Source organism: Cucurbita pepo, chromosome LG16 (genome assembly GCF_002806865.2).
Source record: "Cucurbita pepo subsp. pepo cultivar mu-cu-16 chromosome LG16, ASM280686v2, whole genome shotgun sequence".
NCBI lineage: Eukaryota > Viridiplantae > Streptophyta > Magnoliopsida > Cucurbitales > Cucurbitaceae > Cucurbita > Cucurbita pepo.
In genome coordinates, this window is record NC_036653.1 from 4,411,194 (window position 1) to 4,432,866 (window position 21,673).

The following is a 21,673-nucleotide window of genomic DNA, read 5'->3' on the forward strand; positions in this document are numbered from 1 at the left end:
CACTCGTTCCTCTTTTCAATCGATGTGGGATCTCATAATCCACCCTCCTTCGAGGTCCAACGTCTGGCTCTAATACCATTCGTACCAGCTCAAGCCCATGGCTAGCCAATATTATCCTCCTTGGGCTTCCCCTCAAGGTTTTTAAAACGCATCTGTTACGAAAATGTTTCCACACACTTATAAAAGAATGTTTTGTTCCCCTTTCCAACCAATATGAGATCTGACATAGGATATGTCATCACCATCGACCCTTTCTTTCCTTTACTAGGAAAGCTACTAAACAACACCCATGGGTCTCGTGGTACCCCTTCCTAACCCGTTTCAAAAAAAAAAAAATTGTAAACATAGTCAAAACTAAGCGCCAATGATATGGAAAAACATCTCGTAATATACTCGTTATAGCCAACCATTCGCTCTTCTAGTTTCATCATTCAAAAAACCGAAAGTTACTATCTATACCAACAAGACATAAATTTTCAACACATACCCAGAAACCGAAAAACAAACATATCTTACAAGAACACACACACAAAACACAAAACACAAAACACTTGAAAACAAACATCCTAAGACTCAACATTAGGAACAAAAACAATGTTGTCTTGAGGATAGAAATGACAAACAGCTGAGGCACCAGGCACAACATTGAGCACTCTAAACACCACATGATCACTATCCCATTCAGAGGTATCAACATGACAAATAGCCAACGCCTCAACTCTATCACCATTTTCCCCCACAACAACCACCTTATACAACATAGTATCACTCACTTGGCTATGACAATACATCACCAAATAAGGGTATGGCATCAAATGACAAGACAATATTTTTGGAGCCCAAATTTTAATGGGTTCCTCCAAAATCGTGTACTTTTGCAATTCTGTCTTGAAATTCTTAGGATACTTAGTGGCCTCAGCCTTCACGCCGCCGTGGTCGCCGCCGTCAAATCCAAAAACGCTGCTGGTCAAGTGGTATAAGGAGTCTAAAGAGGTGGCGCAAAACTTGGTCTCTCCTTCCATGGGCTCAAGCTCGCATTGTGTTAGAGTGTACTCCATGGCCTTGGCTTGTGGGGAAGCTTTAGAGATTGAGAAGAAATTAAGAAGGTAAGAGAGATTTGTGGATGAGAAAGGGATTTTTTCAGCTGTTTCTTGAGTGAGGGGTTTTGGGATTTGAGATATGTTCTTGATTGGGAAGAAGATTGGCATGTTTTTTCCGAGTTTTAGATCGTTGGGACTGAAGAACACGTTGAGTGATGGATCTTTGCTTGTTTCGATCATCTTGGCATGGCTCGTGTTCGTCTGCGAGGTAAAAAAAAGAAGTAAATTTTGTTAGGAATCATTAATGAGCATAAGCTCTCGTAGTTTTGTTGTGGGTTTCCCCCAGAAGGCCTCGTAACAATGTAGATGTATTCTTACTTATAAACCCATGATCATTCCCTAAATTACGTAACGTGGGACTCACTCACAACAATCCCTAATTAAAGGGTTTTGTTCGATTTTTACGGGTTTAGAAGCTTACCTCAAGAACAAGAAGGAAGAGGAAAATGAGAGTCAAGTTATGAACAATGGCCTTCTCTTGCATTTTTGGTTTGGTTTGTTTGTGAATTGTGAGGATATTTCATGTGGTTTTCTCAAGAACATGATACCAATTTATTTAGGTTTGAGAATGGTTGTATGATGAGCATTAATGGGTGGGGTTTTTTTATTATTATTATTTCTTTGATGATGATGATGATTCTTTGAATTTGTTTATTGAGTGGCTTACAAAATGTCAACTTTGTTTACATATCATGTTAGCATATATTATAATTGGATAGGAACTTCATCAAATATGTATATATTTTGATTAGATAACGTGCTCTTTTTTCTCGTGTTTGATAGGGGAGGTTTCGAGACCCTTATAAAGAATCTTTTGTGCCAGTGAGAACACTGAGCCTCGAAGGGAGGTGGATTGTGAGATCCCATATTGGTTGGAGAGGAGAACGAAACATTGTTTACAAGAGTGTGAAAACTTCCTCCTAACGAACACGTTTTAGAAACTTTGAGGGGAAGCTTGAGACGAAAAGTCCAAACAAGACAATATCTACTAGTAGTGAGCTTATGCTGTTACAAATTATAGTGTGATCGAAAAAACCAGTATGAATACCCTACCCGTTCGATATCGATTTTGTTTTTTTTTTCTAATTTATTTAGACATCTCATTTCATCGGCTTGAAGATAAGATTAAGAATCATTATATATATATATGATTGAGTGCTTGCCATTATGGAGGTGGTCAACTCTCTCAATGCCATTATATATGATTTAAGTTTTTTTTTTTTTTTTTTTTTTTTNTGTTCGTGATTTGGATTAAATCCCGTTAAGACATTTTTTAGATTCAACCCAATTATTCTGTCTCTAAATATTTTTAATTAAAAAAATTATTAAATAATAAATAAAACTTAAACCAACCATAAATTTTTTTTTAATCGTTTATTTAAATTTTTATTTTTAATGAAACATTTATTTTTTTTTCAAATATTTAATTAAAAGATTAAAAATTATTTTTGAAGAGTTATTTGAGAATAAAATATTAAAAATTAAAAAATATATATATATATATATATATATATATATATATATATATATATATATATATAATTGTACCGGTTTGGTTCAACTTAACAAAGTAATAGGTTAACCCACAAATCAAACCCAACCGAGTTTTAGGTGAACCCACGAACCAAACCCAACTCATAAAGTTTTGATTAATTTGAACACAACCAAAATAAATTCATAAGTCAATTTGAACCATATGGGTTAGGTTAGGTTAATCAAACTCAATCGAAGTTAAATATCTGACGAGCGAGTGAGAGTGGTTTAATAGTTTTTAGCTATCTTAATTAATTATTCCTAAACGTCTGATTTTCTAATTATATTTAATAAGAAAACAATATGCTACAACTCACTAGATTTTGTTTCGTAAATAATAATAATAATAATTCACACTAGATTTGCTTCATAAAAATTTAATAATAAAAATAATAATTATTCATCAATTGGGCCCACAAATTATTGAAAAAAATAGTTTGCTCTCTCACGCTAATACTTGATTTTTTTCCCGGTGTTATCCACTCCTATAAAATGCTAAAGACAGACGATCGAGAAGGAAAGACGCCACGTTCTACAAGTGGTTGATCTTAGCGTGCTAGCCGCAGCTGAATTTCGTGTCAGCGCGACTAATTGAGTGCTGTCAGTAATTAGGGAGCCTGATCCTTTCGACCAGTTACATATACAATATATAAAATACCAAAGCTTTCTTCATAAACTTCAATATTATTAAAATAAAATTAGACTATAATTCTTAATTGATTTGAGCCTAAGGGTAATGGTGTTTAGCCTGATTGTCGAAACAAACGTAAAAACATTAACTCCTGATGTACGATGAGATGCTCGTTGGTTCTATGGTTGCTTGTGACATGTCAATCCTCCAACCTTTCAAGTATCTCGCAACCCAATCATAACTCTAAAGGATTTATGCGAGTTCGCAAACAAGAAGGTTTACTCAAAGATTAGCTTAAAAACACTTCAAGACTTGCTTAAAAACACATTATGGCACTATTAGTGCCCAACAAACAATAAGGTTTATCGAAAGAAAGGCAATTTGTAACCATCAAAGTCCACGGTTAGTAGATATTGTCCTCTTTGGACTTTTTCTTTCGGGCCTTCTTCTAAAGCTTCTAAAACTCGTTTATTAAGGAGATGTTTCTACACACTTATAAAGAATGATTTGTTCTCCTCCCCGACCGATATGGAATCTCAGAGAAACTTCCAACTAATAACACAGTAAAATAATTCATAGAGAAATCTTCGACTAATAACACACTAGAAAGCATATAAAACTTACAAACCCAAAACTAGAACATTAATCAACCACACAAGTAAATATATAGATAAGCAGATGAAATTCCAACAGTAGGATTAGGCAGCTAGCCAAACTAAACTATCAGTAGAGACAAAATGGCAGACATGAGAAGCTCCTGGTTTAGTTTTCAGAACTTTAAACGAGGCATGATCTTTATCCCACTGAGAGGTATCCATGTGGCAAATGGCACTAGCTTTCACTCTATCACCATTCTCAGCCACTAGTAGAATCTCAAACAGCCTATTATTACTCTCTTGGCAATGACAGTAAAAAATGGCATAAGGGTAAGGCATGCTATGACATGCCACCATTTTTGCAGCCACTGTTTCTCTGGGTTCCTCCAAAATGGTATAGTTTTGAAGGAGGACAGTGGAGTTGGAGAGACGTGAGCTAGTCAAAACTTTCAATTGGGTCTCACTTCCCAACATTTTTATAGCAAAATCCAGCATTGATTCTAAAGAAGTGGCACAGAATTTGGTCTCTCCATTGATGGATTCGAGCTCGCACTGCTTCAGGGTATACTCCACAGCTTTGGCTTGAGGAGAGTCTCTTGGAAAAGAGAATAGAGTTAGCAGGTATTCAAGTTGTGATGTGGAGAAAGGAATGGATTCAGCTTCTTCTCTAGGCAGTAACTTTGGGGTTTCGGATGGCCTTGAGTAAGGGAAGTAAATAGGCATTTTTTTTCCAGCTTTCAAATCACCTAAGGTGAAGAAAACATATAATAAAGGATCTAAATGCTCCATGTGAGATGGTGCATGAACATGCATATGATTCTTACTCATCTTCTGATGGCCATCATCAACTTCCTTAATATGGGTGTTTGTCTGATCATTAATCTTCATATTCACAAACTGTTCTATGTCTTTTTCATAGCCATCTGTTAATTTCCTAGCAGCACTTTGTTGTGCAACCTGCAATAGAATTGATAATTACAACTTCTTTTGTTTCAAGTAGTTTGATTGCCCTTTCCACAAGCAAATCAAACAAAAAGTTTCATACTCAGAGAAATAGAATTGAGATTAGGAACTACAGAAACAACCCAGTTCCAAATTGTAGTAAAGATCGAAAATTTGATTATAAATCCATAAAACTTACCATTATAATGAGTAAACCAAGACGGATGAGAGAACAAGAAGTAGCTTCAAGGCGCAAAGCCATATTTCTCTGGTGATGATCTGAAAGCAAGGAGAGTTTGGGAGTTGAGGATATCAGTAGAACTTTGGTAACAAGAACCACACGATTAAAATGCAATGTTAGAATATAGTAGCTTCATGTTATGTAATATACTATTAGTTTTTGACCTAAATGATAGGTGGTTTTTCTATATTAAATATAGCATATGATGCCATAGGCAAAAACTCATTTTCAACTTCTTAGGGATAAGTCAATGAATTAGCTTCTTCAATTTGTATAAAGTTTGTTCCGTAGCCAAGTGAAACGTTTGACTGTGACTTTTATTATTATTTGTTCTCTCAGAATTACTTGTTTTTACCAGCATTTGGTTGTGTGTGTTGCCTCCTAGGGCCTAGACTATGAAGCCTCCATTGATTTATGCTTGGTGCTTCTTGATAGCTTCCCATTTAGCATCAATAATTTCGATTAAGTTAGATGAATTAGTGATTAACCATGAGAGAACTATACATAAATATGATTTGTATCTCATTTTCGATTAAGAAAAGAATAAAGGAAAGTCTTGAACGACTCAACAACCAAGATGTTGATTGGAAACCTATGGCTTTTTCCATATTGGCATTAGCAAAAGTTAAAGCAATGGAATAACTTTTGATTGCACGTAGAGGAAACTTTGTCAATAGCATTAAAGGCTAGAGACCTAACCAAGATCTCCAAAGATCATAGGCTTGATAATAGCAAAGAAAACGGGTGACAAGTGAGTAGACTCCAATAAATAAGAGTTGATTAGAGGCAAATTTATCCAAACTAAAACTAGAGATATACTCCATGGTTGAGATGAGATGATAAGTTGATCCAACTTACTCGACCCATGTACCAACTAGTTACATTCTAGTGAGTCAGCTTGAGTATGATTACTTGAAAATGATAAAGGACGTGAAGAATTTGGGTTTGTGCTTGAAACTAAATGCTTTGAGCCAAATGATTGGGATTCATTCTATTAAAACACAGCTGAAATTTTAGTCTTTGTCTAAATCGTTGTTTCTTGGTTTTGGCTTCGAAACAAGAGATGGGGGTGTGCTTCGGGGTTTATTGAGAATACCCGAATTTCCTAAACCTTGAATCAAGTTTGGTGGATGAGGTGGCGAAGACTTTTCATCCTACACGTTTGGCTTGAAGGGTTTTCTGTTCTTTTTTGTTTTTTTTTTTTTTTTTGAAGTACATAATTTCCCATCCTTAAGCAGTTAAGCTTTACTATTAATGTGGGACGGAAGGGAGGCTGTTTTTATGATAAGTCTTTGGTTTTGAATTTGGGTTTTGTACAATTTTATCGTAACATCACAAGCCCACTGCTAGTTTTTAAAACGCGTTTGGTAGGGAGAGGTTTCCACACCCTTGTAAAGAATGTTTTGTTTCCCTCTCCAACCGATGTGAGATCTTACAATCCACCCTCCTTTGAGACCTAGCGTTCTCACTGGCACACCGCTCAGTGTAACTCTAATACCATTTGTAACAGCCCAAGCCCACCAAATATTTTCCTCATGGGGGTTTCCTTTTTGAGCTTCCCCTCAAGGTTTCTAAAACGTGTTTGCTAGGGAGAGGTTTTCACACCCTTGTAAATAATGCTTCGTTCCCCTCTCCAACGATGTGGGATCTCAACGCTATAGTTTCTATCAAAAGGGAACAAAAACCAGATGTAGATGAGGAAGCCACCGTTAAAAAAACACCTAATTTTCACAAACTATATGTAATAAGAAACAGGACTAAAGTTGCGTGTATATTTTCTCACCCACTCATAAAAGGCAATCATACTAATACAATTTTATACATACCCAACGCTAAATGGACAAAGAATAACCCACCAAATACACTTTTAGGAAGAGATACAGTAACTAAGAGCCCCCACCAGCTAAAGAATTATAGTCAAGTCTCATGATTAAGACAAAAGTCAGATGATAAGCTATTTACTCTAACAATGTGCTTATAGCCTAGCTATAGATTTGGTCTATATATAACATGAATATGGACTAAATAGTTAAAGGCCAAATGATTCAAAGCTGGAACATAGAAAGGCTTTTACCTCTTCCTCGTGTTATTGTTCTATCGGTGTGATAGTCCACTCTGATCTTGAGAAGGCCGTCTCTTGTCCTCCTCCTACAGACCAAGAACTCTGCTTTCGGTTGAAGCCTTACTTTTGATAAAGCAAAAGTGGCCTCTTAATAAAGAGGAAAACAGAGGGGTGGGCCTTCCCATTACCTTTGAACGTTTGAAAGTAGAAATCTGGAGAAGTAAAGTGATAATAGACATAAGTTATACACAGTTTAACGTAACCCAAGTAAATCATTGAGTTGTAACAACCCACTGGGGCATTTTATCGAACAGTTGGTGTGCATGTGGAAAAAAAAAAAAGCACAAAATGTGAGAAAAAGTAACAATCTCCAGCTAATGAATTACGTGCTTTACTCAACTAAATCGGGTGTCACATCGATCCACAAACAGTAGTCAACGACTGTAAAACGGAAGAATTTGGGGGGTGCCCCCAAAATCTGTGGTTGCATTATGATGTTGAATTTCTCCATGGTTGACTTCGATCATAATGGCATCCCAAATTCATCATATAAGCACGTAAACATATTTTTGTCACTTGATTGCCGGCCACTATTTCTAAAGTGATATCCATTATCAACAAAAACAAAAAGAAATTGAAAAAAAAAAGGCAGTCACCAGTTTGACGAATTGCAACCAACCCATATAAAAATTTCTTGAATCGAAGTCAAACACAGCTTGAGGTTGTCAGAAAGTTGCACTAAGGCCTTGAAATTGGCGTCAGGGGCTCTGAAAGAAAGCATTTCATTAATGGGGTATTCTTTATTAAACGAAAATGTTTCTTCAAGTGGAGGAAATGGAGTTGACCTTAGAATCGGCAGCGGCTGCGGCAGAGGACAAGAGGCAGAGCCGACCTTCATGTGCGTCCAAATCTGTAGCCCATAGAGAAATTGTTTAGTCAAACAAAACAGTTGGTTCATCCCGATGCATCGAAAAGTAAAGCCATTTTATTAATGATTCACAAGAACCCACTTTGGATCTTACTTTCTTCAAATGGGTTAAGAGAGAACAATTCAGAGCCAGGAGGACAGCCCCCACTGCGAGGAGCCAGCACACACCCATTCTCCTTGGTCGGCTCTACTAACCCTAAATTGAAACATTCAAAATTTCTCCAAATGGTGATTCTAAATAAATCTTAAACTTCTACTCTGGGTCCGGCTTCCCGAGTCGATCATTTAGCTAAAATAAGTTTAAAATGATGGAGATATGATCTTCGGACGTTCTGTGTAAAGACGGATGGTCGATCATTTAGCTTAAATAAATTTAAAGTATTAGAGATATGATTTTCGGACCCTCTATGTAAGGACGGATGGTCGATTATTTAGCTAAAACAAGTTTAAAATGATGGTGATATGATCCTTGGATGCTCGATCATTTAGCTAAAACGTGTTTAAAATGATGGAGATGTGATCCTCGAACGCTCTACATAAAGACGGATGGTCACGGATGGTCGATCATTTAGCTAAAATCTATGTTAGAGGACAATATCTATTTTTTCATGTTGAAGATCCATTAAAAATAAAAATTAACAAACGTTTTTTTAAAGTTTAGAGACTTATTAGATACTTTTTAAAGTTTACAGTTCCTTTGAACACAATTTGTGAGATCCCACATCGATTGGAGAGAGAACGAATCATTTCTTATAAAAATATGAAAATCTCTCCCTAATAGACGGCGTTCAAAATCTTGAGGGGAAACTCGAAAGGTAAAACCCAAAAATGATAATATTTGCTAGCAGTGGGATTGGGCTGTAACAAATGGTATGAGTCAAGTACTAGGTGGTGTGCCAGCATGGACGCTGGTCCCAAGGGAGGTGGATTGTGAGATCCCATATTGGTTAAAGAGGGGAATGAATTGGGCCGATGAGGTTAGGACTCCAAGGGAGTGGATTATGAGATCCCACATCAGTTCGAGAGGGAAACAAACTGGATGGTATACTAGCGATGTCACTTGCTGTTGGGCCTCCAAAGGAGTAGGATTGTGAGATTCCACATTGGTTGGAGAGGGGAACGAAACGAGCAGTGTGCTAGCAATGATGTTGGGACCCTAAGGGGATGGATTCTGAGATCCTACATCGGTTGGAGAGGGGAACGAACCGGGCAGTGTGCTAGCAATGACGTTGGCCCCCAAGGAAGTGGATTGTGAGATCCCACATCAATTGGAGAGTGGAACTCTTCCTAACATCGTTGGAGCGATGGGCTTTCACTGTTACACAATCAAAATTCACACAAGCGGAACTCGTAAATTAACCTAAAAAATTATGCACGAAAAATCTCGGAAACCAATATCGATAATTTAAAAAAAAAAAAAAAAAAAAAAAANATACCTAATATAATCTAGGTAGATAGAGCATATTAATATTAGTGGGCTAAAACAAAAGATTTCACTTCAAAATGCACTCATTGTTAGAGAAAATGATTAAAGGTTCACATACCTTATTGTTGGGTGGTGTAGCTTTGTATAATGCATACCTAATTACATTCATCAACTCAAGAACAACTTATATCTCTATGTGGAAAAAAAAGAAAAAAAAGGTTGACTTCTAATTAAACATTTTAATGGGAGATTTAGGTAAACATCTCGTTCTTCGTCCATAAGAACACGATATCTGTATTGTCATTTTATTCAATTTTGTTCTCGTTTATAGTAATTATTAGGGTAAAGACCATAGCAATACTTGAAAGAAGGTAGGAAAAGTCAGCCCGAACAGTGAATAAGATGTTAAATTATATTATTTTAAAGAGTCGAACTTTATAATTGTTGGAATTGTATCAATTAAAATTTTAAACCGTTCATAAAAGTGAATCAATTTGACCATTCTTGGTAAATCAAAGAGAAATGTGAGAATCAATTATTAGATAATTACAGTTTTTTTTTTTATTAAATTTGAATGATTTTTTATATACCGGTCTTATAAGAGTGAAGACAATCCCCATAAACTAACAAAGGGTTTTTCAGCATGTTTTGTTCTCAATCACATACTTCAAAATTTTCAAAAAGTCAACCAACATAAGATTGACCAAAACCAAGTACTCGGGACGCCTCGAAGAACCTAGAAAAAAAATGGGTCAAAGTCAACAGGGGCAAAATAGTAATTTTTCCCTCACTCACCTCTCGAGTGAGGGCAAAACAGTAATTCATTTTTACCACACAGTTTGTAAGTCACATCGGATATTTTGGTTCTCCGAAATTCGAGGTGTGTCCCTCAATCATCTTATTTTTAGAATCATTTTCATTCGGAAATTGATCCAGAACTTACTAGACACAAAATTGAAAGTTTAAAACACTTTTACCCTTTTACCCTTTTGAGAGACGATTCTTTTTCTCAAAAAATAAGGTTGTTTTGTTTTTTTTATTTTCTTAATCATGCTTGAGTCAAGTTGTTTAGAATGTACTAATCAAGCATAGTTGTACTTTCTAAGTGATCATGAATATAAAATATAAATATAAATTATAAAAATGGGTGAAATGTCAAATTTACCCTTCCCAATTTATTATATAAATACTAAAAAAATAATTAATATTTAAAAACAATAGTCAACCATTGTAAATAGCACCAAAATGGTTGACTTTGGAGCCCATATTGCTCCCTTGTCACTTCCATCAAATCAAAATGGCACCCAAGAACTCATCATACCATTTAAAATTATGCCTTCATCACCTCTATAAAGGAACCCTAACCCACAAATCCATAGCACTTTTTGGAGCCAAATTCAAATATGTTATGAGTGGTTGAGTCCAAGTCCATGAAACATGTTGTATAGCTTATGACTTAGCCATCTCAACTTGTCTCGAGTGCATAAAAGATTTGGTCACGTTGTGCGTATCTTATTTCCGTTGAGTTTGTAGCTAACATCGACAGAACTTGAATAAAACTGTTACTATAGACATGTCATGACGTAAAATTCTTTGGATTCTACTTTCTTTTTCAGGTAGGGTTGGATTTATAGTACTTCGCTACACATGATCTATGTACATGTACATGCACATGGACCAATTAGGTGTGTTCGTTTTCGTAACGTGGCTTGAATTCTTTAAGAGATGTACATATATTGTAATGGGTCAAGCTCACCGCTAGCAGATATTGTCATTTTTGGACTTTTTCTTCCGGACTTTCCCTCAAGGTTTTTAAAACATGTCTGCTAAGGAGAGGTTTCCACACTCTTATAAATATTGTTTTTTTTTCCTCTCCAACCGTTGTGGGATCTTACATATATAGGCATGGTGTTTCAATCATGCTAGATTATATTATTCATCGTGGTGTCTGACTAGGTTTATGCATGGTTGTATCAACATATCAGTCATACTCAAGCATACATGAAAGTACATACATCATATGTCACAACAATTTAATAACACATAAATAAGGGTCACAGTGTCGGTGTCATTCATGCAATATACAATTTCATCCAACTTAGTCCGTAGACGTTCCAACAGTAAGTTCACTTACAGTAAAAGCTCAAGGTTTTTCCTTTTTTAACAGTGAAATGTCGTCAGCATTACTTCTTTCTGACGTTTTCCTATTTAGCATTGACAAATACTCTAACGACCCTATCCCACCGCTAGCAAATATTGTCCTTTTCGGGCTTTTTCTTTCGAGCTTCCCCTCAAGGTTTTTAAAACGTGTCTGCTAGGGAGAGATTTCCACACCCTTGTAAAGAATGCGTCGTTTCTCTCTCCAACCAATGTGGGATCTCACAATCCTCCCCCTCTTCGAGACCAGTGTCCTCACTGATACATTGCTCGATGTCCACCCCCCTTCGGGGCTCAGCATCCTCGCTAGCACACCACTCGATATCGGGATGGATTGTGAGATCCCACATCGATTAGAGAGGTAAACGAAACATTCTTTATAAGTCTATAGAAACTCCACCCTATCAAACGCGTTTTAAAAACCTTAAGGAGAACCCCGAAAGGAAAAGTCCAAAGAGAACAATATTTGTTAACGGTGGACTGGGTCGTTACAAAAACATGTCTTTTCAGTACGGGTATGATTCAAATCTTCACTTCACATTATTGCACTAAAAAAAAACACCAATCATAAATTTGACTTCACATTTTCGAACAATATAATAATCAAAATTATATTTCCGAGTCAAATAGCTTAACAAAACACAAAGGACATATCAAATTTGCAATCTATCAAAGGACCCATATGATCATTTCTTCAAGTAGAACAATAAAGTTGACCAAACATTGTTTAGTCAAATAAAACAGTTCATTCTATCATACAAAAGTAAGCCATTTTAGCTGTTTAGTGCTTACTCTCTTGAACAATGTGGTGCACATTTCCTCTCAAACATAGCATCAAAATTGGCCCTTTGAAGCACCAAACATATTAAGTTTAATATCATAAACATGTTCAAACTCATAGCTTTAATAAATCCTCGGGTTAGGTTTGAGATTGCGACGTTTTAATATAGTATAATAAAATAGTAATGAATTTCAATAACGAACGCGTTTTCGAAATAGATAAATAATGTAAGTTACTTGGCAGAATAGTTTAGCGTTGGATTGCAACAATTTTCTACATATTTTATAACTTCCGCAACTTCAGATATTTTTGAAGCTATAATTGAGCATAATTTATATTTTTCAAACTTAAAACGTTCAAGGATGAAATTGTAATGACAACAACTTTTATAATTCAGGGTTCTTTTGATGTCTCTCGAGGAGAACGCGAAACGTCAATGATAATAAGAAAGAATGAACGTTTTTCAGGTTAGTTATATTTTTGTATTGTGACTCGTTATTCGTCGCGATATTAAAATTTAAACTTATGCATACTTTTCTCAGGATATACATAAATGTATCTTTATTTATTTTTTTTATTAATTTTTTTTTTATCATCCACTCATTTTTACGGGTGGTGTTCAATAACTTCAATGACTCGAAAAATTCCATCAACCCAACTCAATCCATATCGTTTGGATTGGGTTCCAGTAGAATTAAATTGAGTCTAAATTTATTGTTAATTTTAAAATATACATTTTTACTTACGATAAAATTATATATATAAATATTTAATTTTATGATTATTTATATATATATATATATATATATTTTTTTTTTTTTTTTTTTTTTTTTTTTTTTTTTTTTTTTTTTTTTTTTTTNTCTATTTAGCCCAAAAACCAAAGTTAATTGCTCTTTTGGCCCCTTTTGCTTTTTTTTATTATTATTTTATTATTTTATTTATTTATTTATTTATTTATCCCATCATCAAATTCAGTGGGTAACAGTTCAATGCACAAACTCAAACTGACTCACTTTACAATAAATTAATTATATATATATATATATATATATAAATATTTGTGGATATATTCGTCTAAATATATCAATTAAACGTTACATGAATATGAATATTAATAATAAGATTTATAACTTATTTAAGAAGTTAAAATAACTTAAACTAATTTAGAATCAAATAAATACTTTGGTTCATAATTAGGGTTTAAGAGCTTATTATAACATATAGTTTTGGACCTCAAAACCCGCTAAAAAAAAAAAAAAAAAAAAACCNAAAAATTTAGGTCTCAGAATTCAACACCGAGCGGAGCAAAAGGGCTCGAAGGTCTACCTCGCACCCTCAACTAACTTCTCCAATGCCAAAAGCTCCTCGAGCATTCCGTTTTTTAAACTTTTAAGTCAACTGTTTTCATCTAAGCTAGCTCGTGTTCTCCAGATCTAAAAATATATATTTTTCTTTTGGTTGACCGAGAAAAGGGATTTTTTATAATTAAAAAAAAAAAAAAAAAAAAAAAAAAAAAAAAAAAAAAAAAAAANTCCAAAACCCTAGAAAATTAATGATTAAAAATAATAGTTTAAAAAAAAAAAAATATATATATATATAAATAATATTCATGATAAGTGTACTTCCAATAATTAAATTATTTAAATGTTTTGACCCACAAATTTTGTCTATAAAATGGTAAACTCAACCATGGTTAAACCTGTGGCTGTCCAACATGAAGCTGTCTCTTGCTTTCTTTCTTCTCCTTTCTCTTGTTCTGGTAAGCTTTCGATCGATTTGATCGGTTTAGATTTATGAATATTACGATCGAAGTTAAAAAAAAAATTGATTTTGATTTCGTTAGTCGAAGAACAAACAGTTATCGATCGATGGTTTTCATTTTCGTTACGAAATTTGACGAGTTTTTTATAATTTAGTTCGTAGATGTAAGCGATGGAAGCAGGAAAGATCAAGGGAAGTATTGGAAAAAGATGATGAAAAATGAAGAAATTCCAGAGATGTTGAAAGAGCTGTTGTTTGATGATTCAATGGTGGAGAATCAAAAGCAACGGTTTATGAACAACTTTGATCCTCATCCAAATGCTATTATATACCATGCTCATGCTCATGCTCATGGCCATGGGGCTGCTACTCCTAGGCGTAATATTGATATCAAATTCAACCCCACCGGTGCCAATTCAGCACCATGATGATACCCTTCTAAGCCCCATGTGTGCATGTCTGCCGGGGGAAGTGTTGTGGTTAAGAATAACTTACTAGGCTTTTCATGTTTGTGTAAATTAATACATTTAGTGTGTGGTTTCTTTTGATGGGTTTTTGGGGTTTGAGGTCTTGGGATTCTTCTTTCTTTTTGTCTCTTGTGTTTGTATGATGAATTGGGGTTGTTTGTACTCGATTCAATGATCGACACGTGGTTCTTGATAATTAGTGAAGTATAAATTTTAAATAATTTGTCGTTTTTTTCTCTCGAATGGTGGCTTCCTCGAGTGTTGTTTATGTAGTGGATTGAAGGTTGTCGAGAGGCTGGTGTCATAGTGACTGTTATTCGATACTTATTTCTTGGAACTATGTATTTTAATAGGCGAATATATGACTTACTTGAGGAGTACACATGGGTTGGATTGAGTTGGGTTGTGAATGTCACGTCTCGAAATTTTGAAGCATTGAAAGTCCGGGAGTGACTCAACAGACTATGCAATGCATGAAAATGAAAGAAATAGGTAACAAATTTTAGTTATAAAATTTTTCGGCAAGTTTAAAACATTACAAGTAACAAGAATGAAACTATACATGAACTAAGTTCGTACCAGGGGAAAAAAGGATCAAGATACGTAGTATGATAAATGACAACTATGTGTAAGTAAACTATACAGACGACTCGGGTCGACATTTCCTTTGTGATTTTTGAGCTCCTGAACACCCTAACGCCACGATTTATAACTTCACGGACCTGAAAATAAAAATAGTAGAAAGGGGTGAGTATAAATATACTTAGTAAGCAACCTACTTGTAGGCTCTTATCACATCCAAGTCTTAGGAGAAAACCACCGGTTATACTCTAGATCATCGAGTCTCAGTACTCTCAGTATACAACTCGGGGTAGAAGAACTTAACCTTCATAGTGGCGTCTGAGGATAAGGCGCAACCTCATAAAACTCTGTACCAATGCAGGAGACATCATGGTGAACACTAGCCTACTCATCGTCTATGGGAAAGTTAGCAAGTGAACCCGTCTTACAGGCCATGAAGTCACCTAAAAATTGTGGGCGCTACCCCTAATACAAACCAGCTCGAACAGGTCATCTGCGTGGTCTACATCCTTCCATAGGACGGACCCGCCATACAGGCAACCTTGACCTACCCGCGTGATCAACATCCTACCATAAAACGGATCCACCATGTAATACGACCCTAATCAGTGTCTTGCCTAGCTCAACGGTATCTCACCAAAGTAGAAAGGGAATTGTACTAGCTCATGTCAGCTAAGGGATCGTTTTCTTCCGTCCCGAGGTTCTAAAGTGGTCTTCTAGGTCTCGAGGGTAGTTTTGAATTCGTAACGACATAAGTCGAACATATGGATTATTGGGCTTGTGAGGAGGCCCAATGGGCTGACCCAGTTATTAAGTTAATTAGAATTATTTCAAATAAATATAATTTTAAGAAAAATATAAAATCCAATAATAGAATGAGGGGGGAATGATGCAGAGCATACCGGCCTCCATTGTTGGAGCTGATGATTTACAGGCACAACATGAATGTAGCGGAACAGAGGAAGGCGCTGTGCCTGAAAAATCTTGGAAGAAATGGCTGGAATTTCAACTCCATGGAAGGAGACAGAATTTTCCTTAACCTCCTTTTGCAGGCGGCGATCTGGAGCCAACGAACCCCCAAATTAAGCCGGGAAAGAAGAACTGCGGTTAAGCCGGAAAACAAGAACTGCGGTTTTCTCCGTTTCTTCCATGGGATTATTACCCATTTTCTCTGTCTCCGTCCTTCCAGAATCCCTAATTTACTTCCCGATTTCCTCAGGTCGGCGTCGTCTGGGAGGACCGGCGAGAGTTTCTCCGGCGCCATTCAACGACTAGTCTTTTGCCGGAAACTCTTCTAATGTCTTCTTCATCGGATTCTCCCTCGCCTACCTCGGATTCTTCATCGTCGCCGCCGCCTCCGCCGTCTGATTCTTCTCCGCCTCCGCCGTCTGGTTCCTCTCCGCCTCCGCCGTCTGGTTCCTCTCCGCCTCCGCCGTCGGGTTCCTCTCCGTCTCCGCCGTCGGGTTCCTCTCCGCCTCCGCCGTCTGGTTCCTCTCCGCCTCCGCCGTCTGGTTCCTCTCCGCCTCCGCCGTCTGGTTCCTCTCCGCCTCCGCCGTCTGATTCTTCTCCACCTCCGTCGAACGATTCTCCTCCACCTCCGGCGGACGCATCGCCGCCGCCGACGCCTCCTGATTCCTCTTCTTCACCCCGACCGCCACGACGTCAAGATTCGAAATCTTCATCTCCTCCATCTCCTCCGCCGCCGCACGGTTCCTCTAGGCATTCTCCTTCGCCTCCTCCGAAATCGATTACGCATCACTCCCAATCCGCAAACTCCTCATCCGGCGGCTCTAAAGCCGATGCGTTGCCGATCTTTACAGGACTGGCGGTGGCGGTAGGATTTATGCTACTCGCCGTGGTTTTAATGTTCTTCGCTTGCAGGCGAAAGAAACAGAACCAAAATAGTGATTCCATGGGCTTCGATGAACCGTCTTCTCCGAGAAGTAATTAATTAATTTATTTTTATTTTTTAAAATCTATTTAATAAATCTTTGGTAGCTGAAACGAAATTGATCGGCGATGTAAAATTCAGGTGGGGATCCATATTACATGAGAATGAATTACAACTGGAACAACCAAAACGAACACGTCGTGAACATAACGCCAGTCGGCGGCGGAGGGCAAGGAGGAGAATGGCCGCAGCCGCCGCCTCCGCCGCCGACTCCTCCGCCGTTGGGAATAGTTAGCAGTGATATGAGTTCGAATAACTCGGGGCCACACGGGCCGGTGTTGCCGCCGCCTCACCCGTCGGTGGCGCTAGGGTTCAATAAGTGCACGTTCACATTCGACGAGCTGATGGCAGCGACGGGGGGATTCTCTCCGGCGAACCTGTTAGGGCAAGGGGGATTCGGGTACGTTCACAAAGGAGTTTTGCCTAACGGCAAGGAAATTGCAGTGAAGAGCCTGAAATCGGGAAGTGGTCAAGGAGGTCGGGAATTCGCGGCGGAAGTGGAGATCATTAGCCGCGTTCACCACCGCCATTTGGTGTCGTTAATCGGACATTGCATCGCCGGTGAACGGAAGTTGTTGGTTTACGAATTTGTCCCTAATAACAACCTCCAATTCCACCTTCGCGGTACGTTATTACATAATTTATTATTATTATTATTATTATTATTATTATTATTTTCTAATTTCATAATTTAAGAATATTTTTTAAATGTGTAAAATTATAGGCAAGGGGCAGTCACCGTTGGACTGGCCAACCAGGGTGAAGATAGCATTGGGCTCAGCCAAGGGCCTCGCCTATCTCCACGAAGACTGTAAGCATTCATTTTGATACATTAATATTTTTAATATTCAAATTATTTTGTTATTATTATTTTTAATTACCCTTTAAAAAATTATACGTTATATTAATAATTAAAATTTCACAAAAATTCAAATGTTAAAAATATTTTTAATCTTTTTAAAAGTAAAGTATTTTCAAATTGGTCAGATTAATTCGATTAAAAAATTCAACTCAACTGAAATTGAAAAAAAAAAAAATCTAACCCAATTGAATCTTTATAGTTTAGGTTGGGTAGTTTGGAATGGTTTAGTTATTGGACCGTATGAACGAATTCGTTCGGATCCTCCCACATGTTCAATCTTTTTTTAGCGGTTTCCCGTCGCTAGATTGAGATTTGCAGGGTGGCGGGGACTTCGACTGCCTTGTATCAGGTGAAGATAAGGGAAGGGGTGGTAGGCTTAGTCGGGCTCGAACCTGGACGAGAAAATCTTCGTTGGTGGTAAGTTAACTGTGAATGGACTATACTAGCAACGCTTATTCTAAGAATTAGGGATATTGCTGATGAATCAATACCGGTCTAGTGCAGCTAGACCTGTGAATCAATCCAAAACCATATGTCTCGGTTTGGGACCACAAAGTGAAGACAAAAGGAGGGCATTTGTCAGCGGAGGAGCGCTATACCTCTATTCATACATAATAATTAAAAATTTGAATGTTTGGGGTTTTATTAAATATAAATTTTAAATTTATATTTAATATATTAATTTATTTTAAACTTTAGAAATTTATTAAACACTTATAAATTAAATAAACACTAGAACTAAATTTATAATTTAACCCTATATTTTAATTGCAGGTCATCCTCGCATCATTCATCGAGATATCAAGACTGCAAATATTCTCATAGACATGAGTTTCGAAGCCAAGGTATAAGCATAAACGTTAATTATCGTAGTTTTAAAGAAATTAATATCTTTCATTATTAATTAATAATAATGTTTTTTATTTTTTTTATTTTTTTTATTTTTTTTATTTTTATTTTTTATTTTNTGGCTGATTTTGGGTTGGTGAAGCTCAATCAAGGCAACGATACTCACATATCGACTCGTGTCATGGGCACATTTGGGTACGCTAGATCTTTTTCCAATTCATTTATTACAGTACGAGAATTAAATCATTGCCTTGAAAAATGGGTAGGTTTTAAAATGAGTTAATGATATGCAGATATTTAGCTCCGGAATATGCATCATCGGGGAAGCTAACAGAGAAATCAGACGTATTTTCATTTGGAGTAGTGCTTTTGGAACTGATCACCGGAAGGCGACCAATGGACACAATGGGGGAGTTCATGGAGGAAAGCTTAGTAGATTGGGTTAGGAATTTATTTAAATAATTTGTTTATAGAATTAAATTATAAAAAAAGATAATTAATTGGATTGTGAACGTAGGCGAGACCTCTGTGCATGCAAGCAATGAAGGAAGCAAACTATGAGGTGCTGGCTGATCCACGGTTGGAGAAGAAGTACACCGCCCCCGAAATGGGCTGCATGGTCGCTTGTGCCTCCGCTTGTATCCGTCATTCGGCTCGACGCCGTCCCAAAATGAGTCAGGTTTGTAATATTTAGTTCTGAATTATGGTTTATCATATATATATATATATATTATATTTGATCCTTTATTATAGTCAAAATATCTGATATGATTGAAAATATTTAGACTTCCATTATAGTTTACATAACTATGCATTATATTTGATCATTTATTACAGTCAAATATCTGATATGATTAAAGATATTTAGACTTCCATTACAGTTTACACCGCTATACATCATATTTTATCATTTATTATAGTCAAATATCTAATATGATTGGAAGTATTTAGACTTCCATTATAGTTTACACCGCTATAGATTATATTTGACCCTTTTATTACAGTCAAATATATGATATTATTCGAAGATATTTAAACTTCCATTACCGTTTACATAGTTATACATTACCTTTGATTATTTATTACAGTCAAATATCTAATATGATTGAGAATATTTAGACTTCCATTACAGTTTACACCGCTATAGATTATATTTGACCCTTTATTACAATCAAATATCTGATATGATTGAGGATATTTAAACTTCCATTACAATATACATAGCTATACATTATATTTTATTATTTATTACAGTCAAATATCTGATATGATTGAGGATATTTAAACTTCCATTACAGTATACATAGCTATACATTATATTTTATTATTTATTACAGTCAAATATCTGATATGATTAAGAATATTTAGACTTTTAACATATCTACCATATTTGACCATTTATTATATACAAATATCTAGATATTTGTCTTGAGTATCATATTATCGAGTATCATATTTCCCATTTCAATGAAATATTTTATATACATTTATTGATCTTTTATATATTTTGTAAATGATTATAAATAGAGAACTTTCACCTGTATATACGGTATGGAAAGCAGGTGGTGAGAGCTTTGGAAGGTGACGTGTCACTGGAGGATATGAGCGACGGAGTAAAGGCGGGGCAGAGCTCGTACTTCGGCTCAAGCACGACCTCGGAGAACGACACAAGCTCCGATACCGCGGACGTGAAGAGGCTCCAAAAGAAAGCGATGGACAGCCGGGAGGAAATAAGCAGCGATTGCGGCGGCACTAGCGAGTATGGACTAAACCCGTCGGCAACAAGCGGCGAGATCAGCTTGAAGCCCGGCCGCCAGTCATCCCCAAACGTACGGACCACCTAAGTAAAAAGCTTGGACCGGCCGGTCGATGGATTCTCTCCCCTTACCTTAGTGTAATTTCATCACTTTAAATTATTAGTATTTATTACAGTTTGTAGTTTCGTGGTCAATTAATATAATTAAAAAAGTCAACTGATTGACTAATAGTAACTTCTAAAAATCTTACCAAATTCCTTTTTTTTTTTTTTTAAATTAAATTTTAATCTTCTAAATATATATATTTTAAAAGTTGATTAAGAAGAGGAGGGAGAAGCTAATAACATTCCTTACTCGGGGGTATTCTTGGAAATAACGAAAAGATCGCTAAATACTTAAAATTTCATATTAGAAGCAAGTTCTCGAGAAACTGCTCGAGTTTAGCAAAAGTTTTCCTTCGAGGTTGTATTGATTGGTTGAGAGATTTGAAAAAAAACATTGTTCCTGCTCGAGTTTTAGCAAAAGCTGCCTTTCGAGGTTGTATCGATTGCTTGAGAGGTTTGAAAGAACACATTGTTCCTGATCGAGTTATTGCAAAAGCTGCCCTCCAGGGTCGTATTGATTGGTTGAGAGGTTTGAAAGAAAACATTAGTTTGACTTGAGTTTTAGCAAAAGTTGCCCTTCGAGGTCGTATCGATTGGCTGAGAGGTTTGAAAGAAGACGTTGTTCTTGCTCGAGTTTTAGCAAAAGCTGCCCTCCGAGGTCGTATCGATTGGTTGAGAGGTTTGAAAGAAAACGTTGTTCTTGCTCGAGATTTAGCAAAAGCTATCCTCCGTAGTCATATCGATTGGTTGAGAGTTTTGAAAGAAAGCGATGTTCCTACTTGAGTTTTAGCAAAAGCTACCCAACGAGGTCGTATCCATTGGTTGAGAGAATTGAAAGAAAACATTGTTCTGGCTCGAGTTTTAACAAAAACTACCCTATGAAGTCGTATAGATTGGTTGAGAGATTTGAAAAAGAGCGTTGTTCCAGAATGATACTGATTGA

General features: G+C 36.4%; 4 protein-coding genes across 8 annotated transcripts; 2 read left to right on the forward strand and 2 right to left on the reverse strand.

Annotated features, from left to right (window-relative positions):
- Window positions 1–539: 539 nt before the first annotated feature.
- On the reverse strand, window positions 540–1,600 carry LOC111777826 (BURP domain-containing protein BNM2A-like). The gene is made up of 2 exons (XM_023657547.1): window positions 1,522–1,600; window positions 540–1,301 (listed from the first exon to the last, which is right to left on the reverse strand). Exons 1-2 carry the CDS (start codon window positions 1,582–1,584, stop codon window positions 567–569), a joined length of 798 nt encoding a protein of 265 aa, XP_023513315.1. The 5' UTR covers window positions 1,585–1,600; the 3' UTR covers window positions 540–566.
- Window positions 1,601–3,800: 2,200 nt separating this feature from the next.
- On the reverse strand, window positions 3,801–8,219 carry LOC111776919 (BURP domain-containing protein BNM2A-like). 5 transcript variants are annotated; one of them, XM_023656332.1, is made up of 7 exons: window positions 8,128–8,219; window positions 7,951–8,015; window positions 7,762–7,872; window positions 7,506–7,622; window positions 7,118–7,317; window positions 5,002–5,081; window positions 3,801–4,817 (listed from the first exon to the last, which is right to left on the reverse strand). In XM_023656332.1, the coding sequence occupies exons 6-7, from the start codon at window positions 5,062–5,064 to the stop codon at window positions 3,963–3,965; spliced, it is 918 nt and encodes a 305-aa protein (XP_023512100.1). In that variant the 5' UTR covers window positions 5,065–5,081; window positions 7,118–7,317; window positions 7,506–7,622; window positions 7,762–7,872; window positions 7,951–8,015; window positions 8,128–8,219; the 3' UTR covers window positions 3,801–3,962. The 5 variants fall into 5 exon arrangements, with proteins under 5 accessions (XP_023512100.1, XP_023512101.1, XP_023512099.1 ...); XM_023656333.1 differs by lacking the exon at window positions 7,506–7,622 and having other exon boundaries at window positions 7,785–7,872; XM_023656331.1 differs by lacking the exon at window positions 7,506–7,622.
- A 5,866-nt stretch (window positions 8,220–14,085) lies between these two features.
- On the forward strand, window positions 14,086–14,790 carry LOC111777788 (organ-specific protein S2-like). The gene is made up of 2 exons (XM_023657503.1): window positions 14,086–14,156; window positions 14,314–14,790. The coding sequence occupies exons 1-2, from the start codon at window positions 14,112–14,114 to the stop codon at window positions 14,584–14,586; spliced, it is 318 nt and encodes a 105-aa protein (XP_023513271.1). The 5' UTR covers window positions 14,086–14,111; the 3' UTR covers window positions 14,587–14,790.
- A 1,324-nt stretch (window positions 14,791–16,114) lies between these two features.
- LOC111777638 (putative proline-rich receptor-like protein kinase PERK6) lies at window positions 16,115–20,809 on the forward strand. The gene is made up of 8 exons (XM_023657324.1): window positions 16,115–17,150; window positions 17,240–17,782; window positions 17,883–17,969; window positions 18,795–18,866; window positions 18,989–19,064; window positions 19,163–19,310; window positions 19,387–19,548; window positions 20,432–20,809. The coding sequence occupies exons 1-8, from the start codon at window positions 16,505–16,507 to the stop codon at window positions 20,711–20,713; spliced, it is 2,016 nt and encodes a 671-aa protein (XP_023513092.1). The 5' UTR covers window positions 16,115–16,504; the 3' UTR covers window positions 20,714–20,809.
- Window positions 20,810–21,673: the final 864 nt, after the last annotated feature.

Bases quoted from the DNA above. Each gene is read 5' to 3' on its own strand.
- LOC111777826 (XM_023657547.1), bottom strand. From the start codon at position 1,584: ATGCAAGAGAAGGCCATTGTTCATAACTTGACTCTCATTTTCCTCTTC. The intron at 1,302-1,521 runs GTAAGCTTCTAA...TTTACCTCGCAG, and splicing joins TCTTCCTTCTTGTTCTTGAG to ACGAACACGAGCCATGCCAA.
- LOC111776919 (XM_023656333.1), bottom strand. From the start codon at position 5,064: ATGGCTTTGCGCCTTGAAGCTACTTCTTGTTCTCTCATCCGTCTTGGT. The intron at 4,818-5,001 runs GTAAGTTTTATG...ATTCTATTGCAG, and splicing joins TTGGTTTACTCATTATAATG to GTTGCACAACAAAGTGCTGC.
- LOC111777788 (XM_023657503.1), top strand. From the start codon at position 14,112: ATGAAGCTGTCTCTTGCTTTCTTTCTTCTCCTTTCTCTTGTTCTG. The intron at 14,157-14,313 runs GTAAGCTTTCGA...TTTATAATTTAG, and splicing joins TTCTCCTTTCTCTTGTTCTG to TTCGTAGATGTAAGCGATGG.
- LOC111777638 (XM_023657324.1), top strand. From the start codon at position 16,505: ATGTCTTCTTCATCGGATTCTCCCTCGCCTACCTCGGATTCTTCATCG. The intron at 17,783-17,882 runs GTACGTTATTAC...GTAAAATTATAG, and splicing joins CCTCCAATTCCACCTTCGCG to GCAAGGGGCAGTCACCGTTG. The intron at 19,065-19,162 runs GTACGCTAGATC...AATGATATGCAG, and splicing joins CGTGTCATGGGCACATTTGG to ATATTTAGCTCCGGAATATG.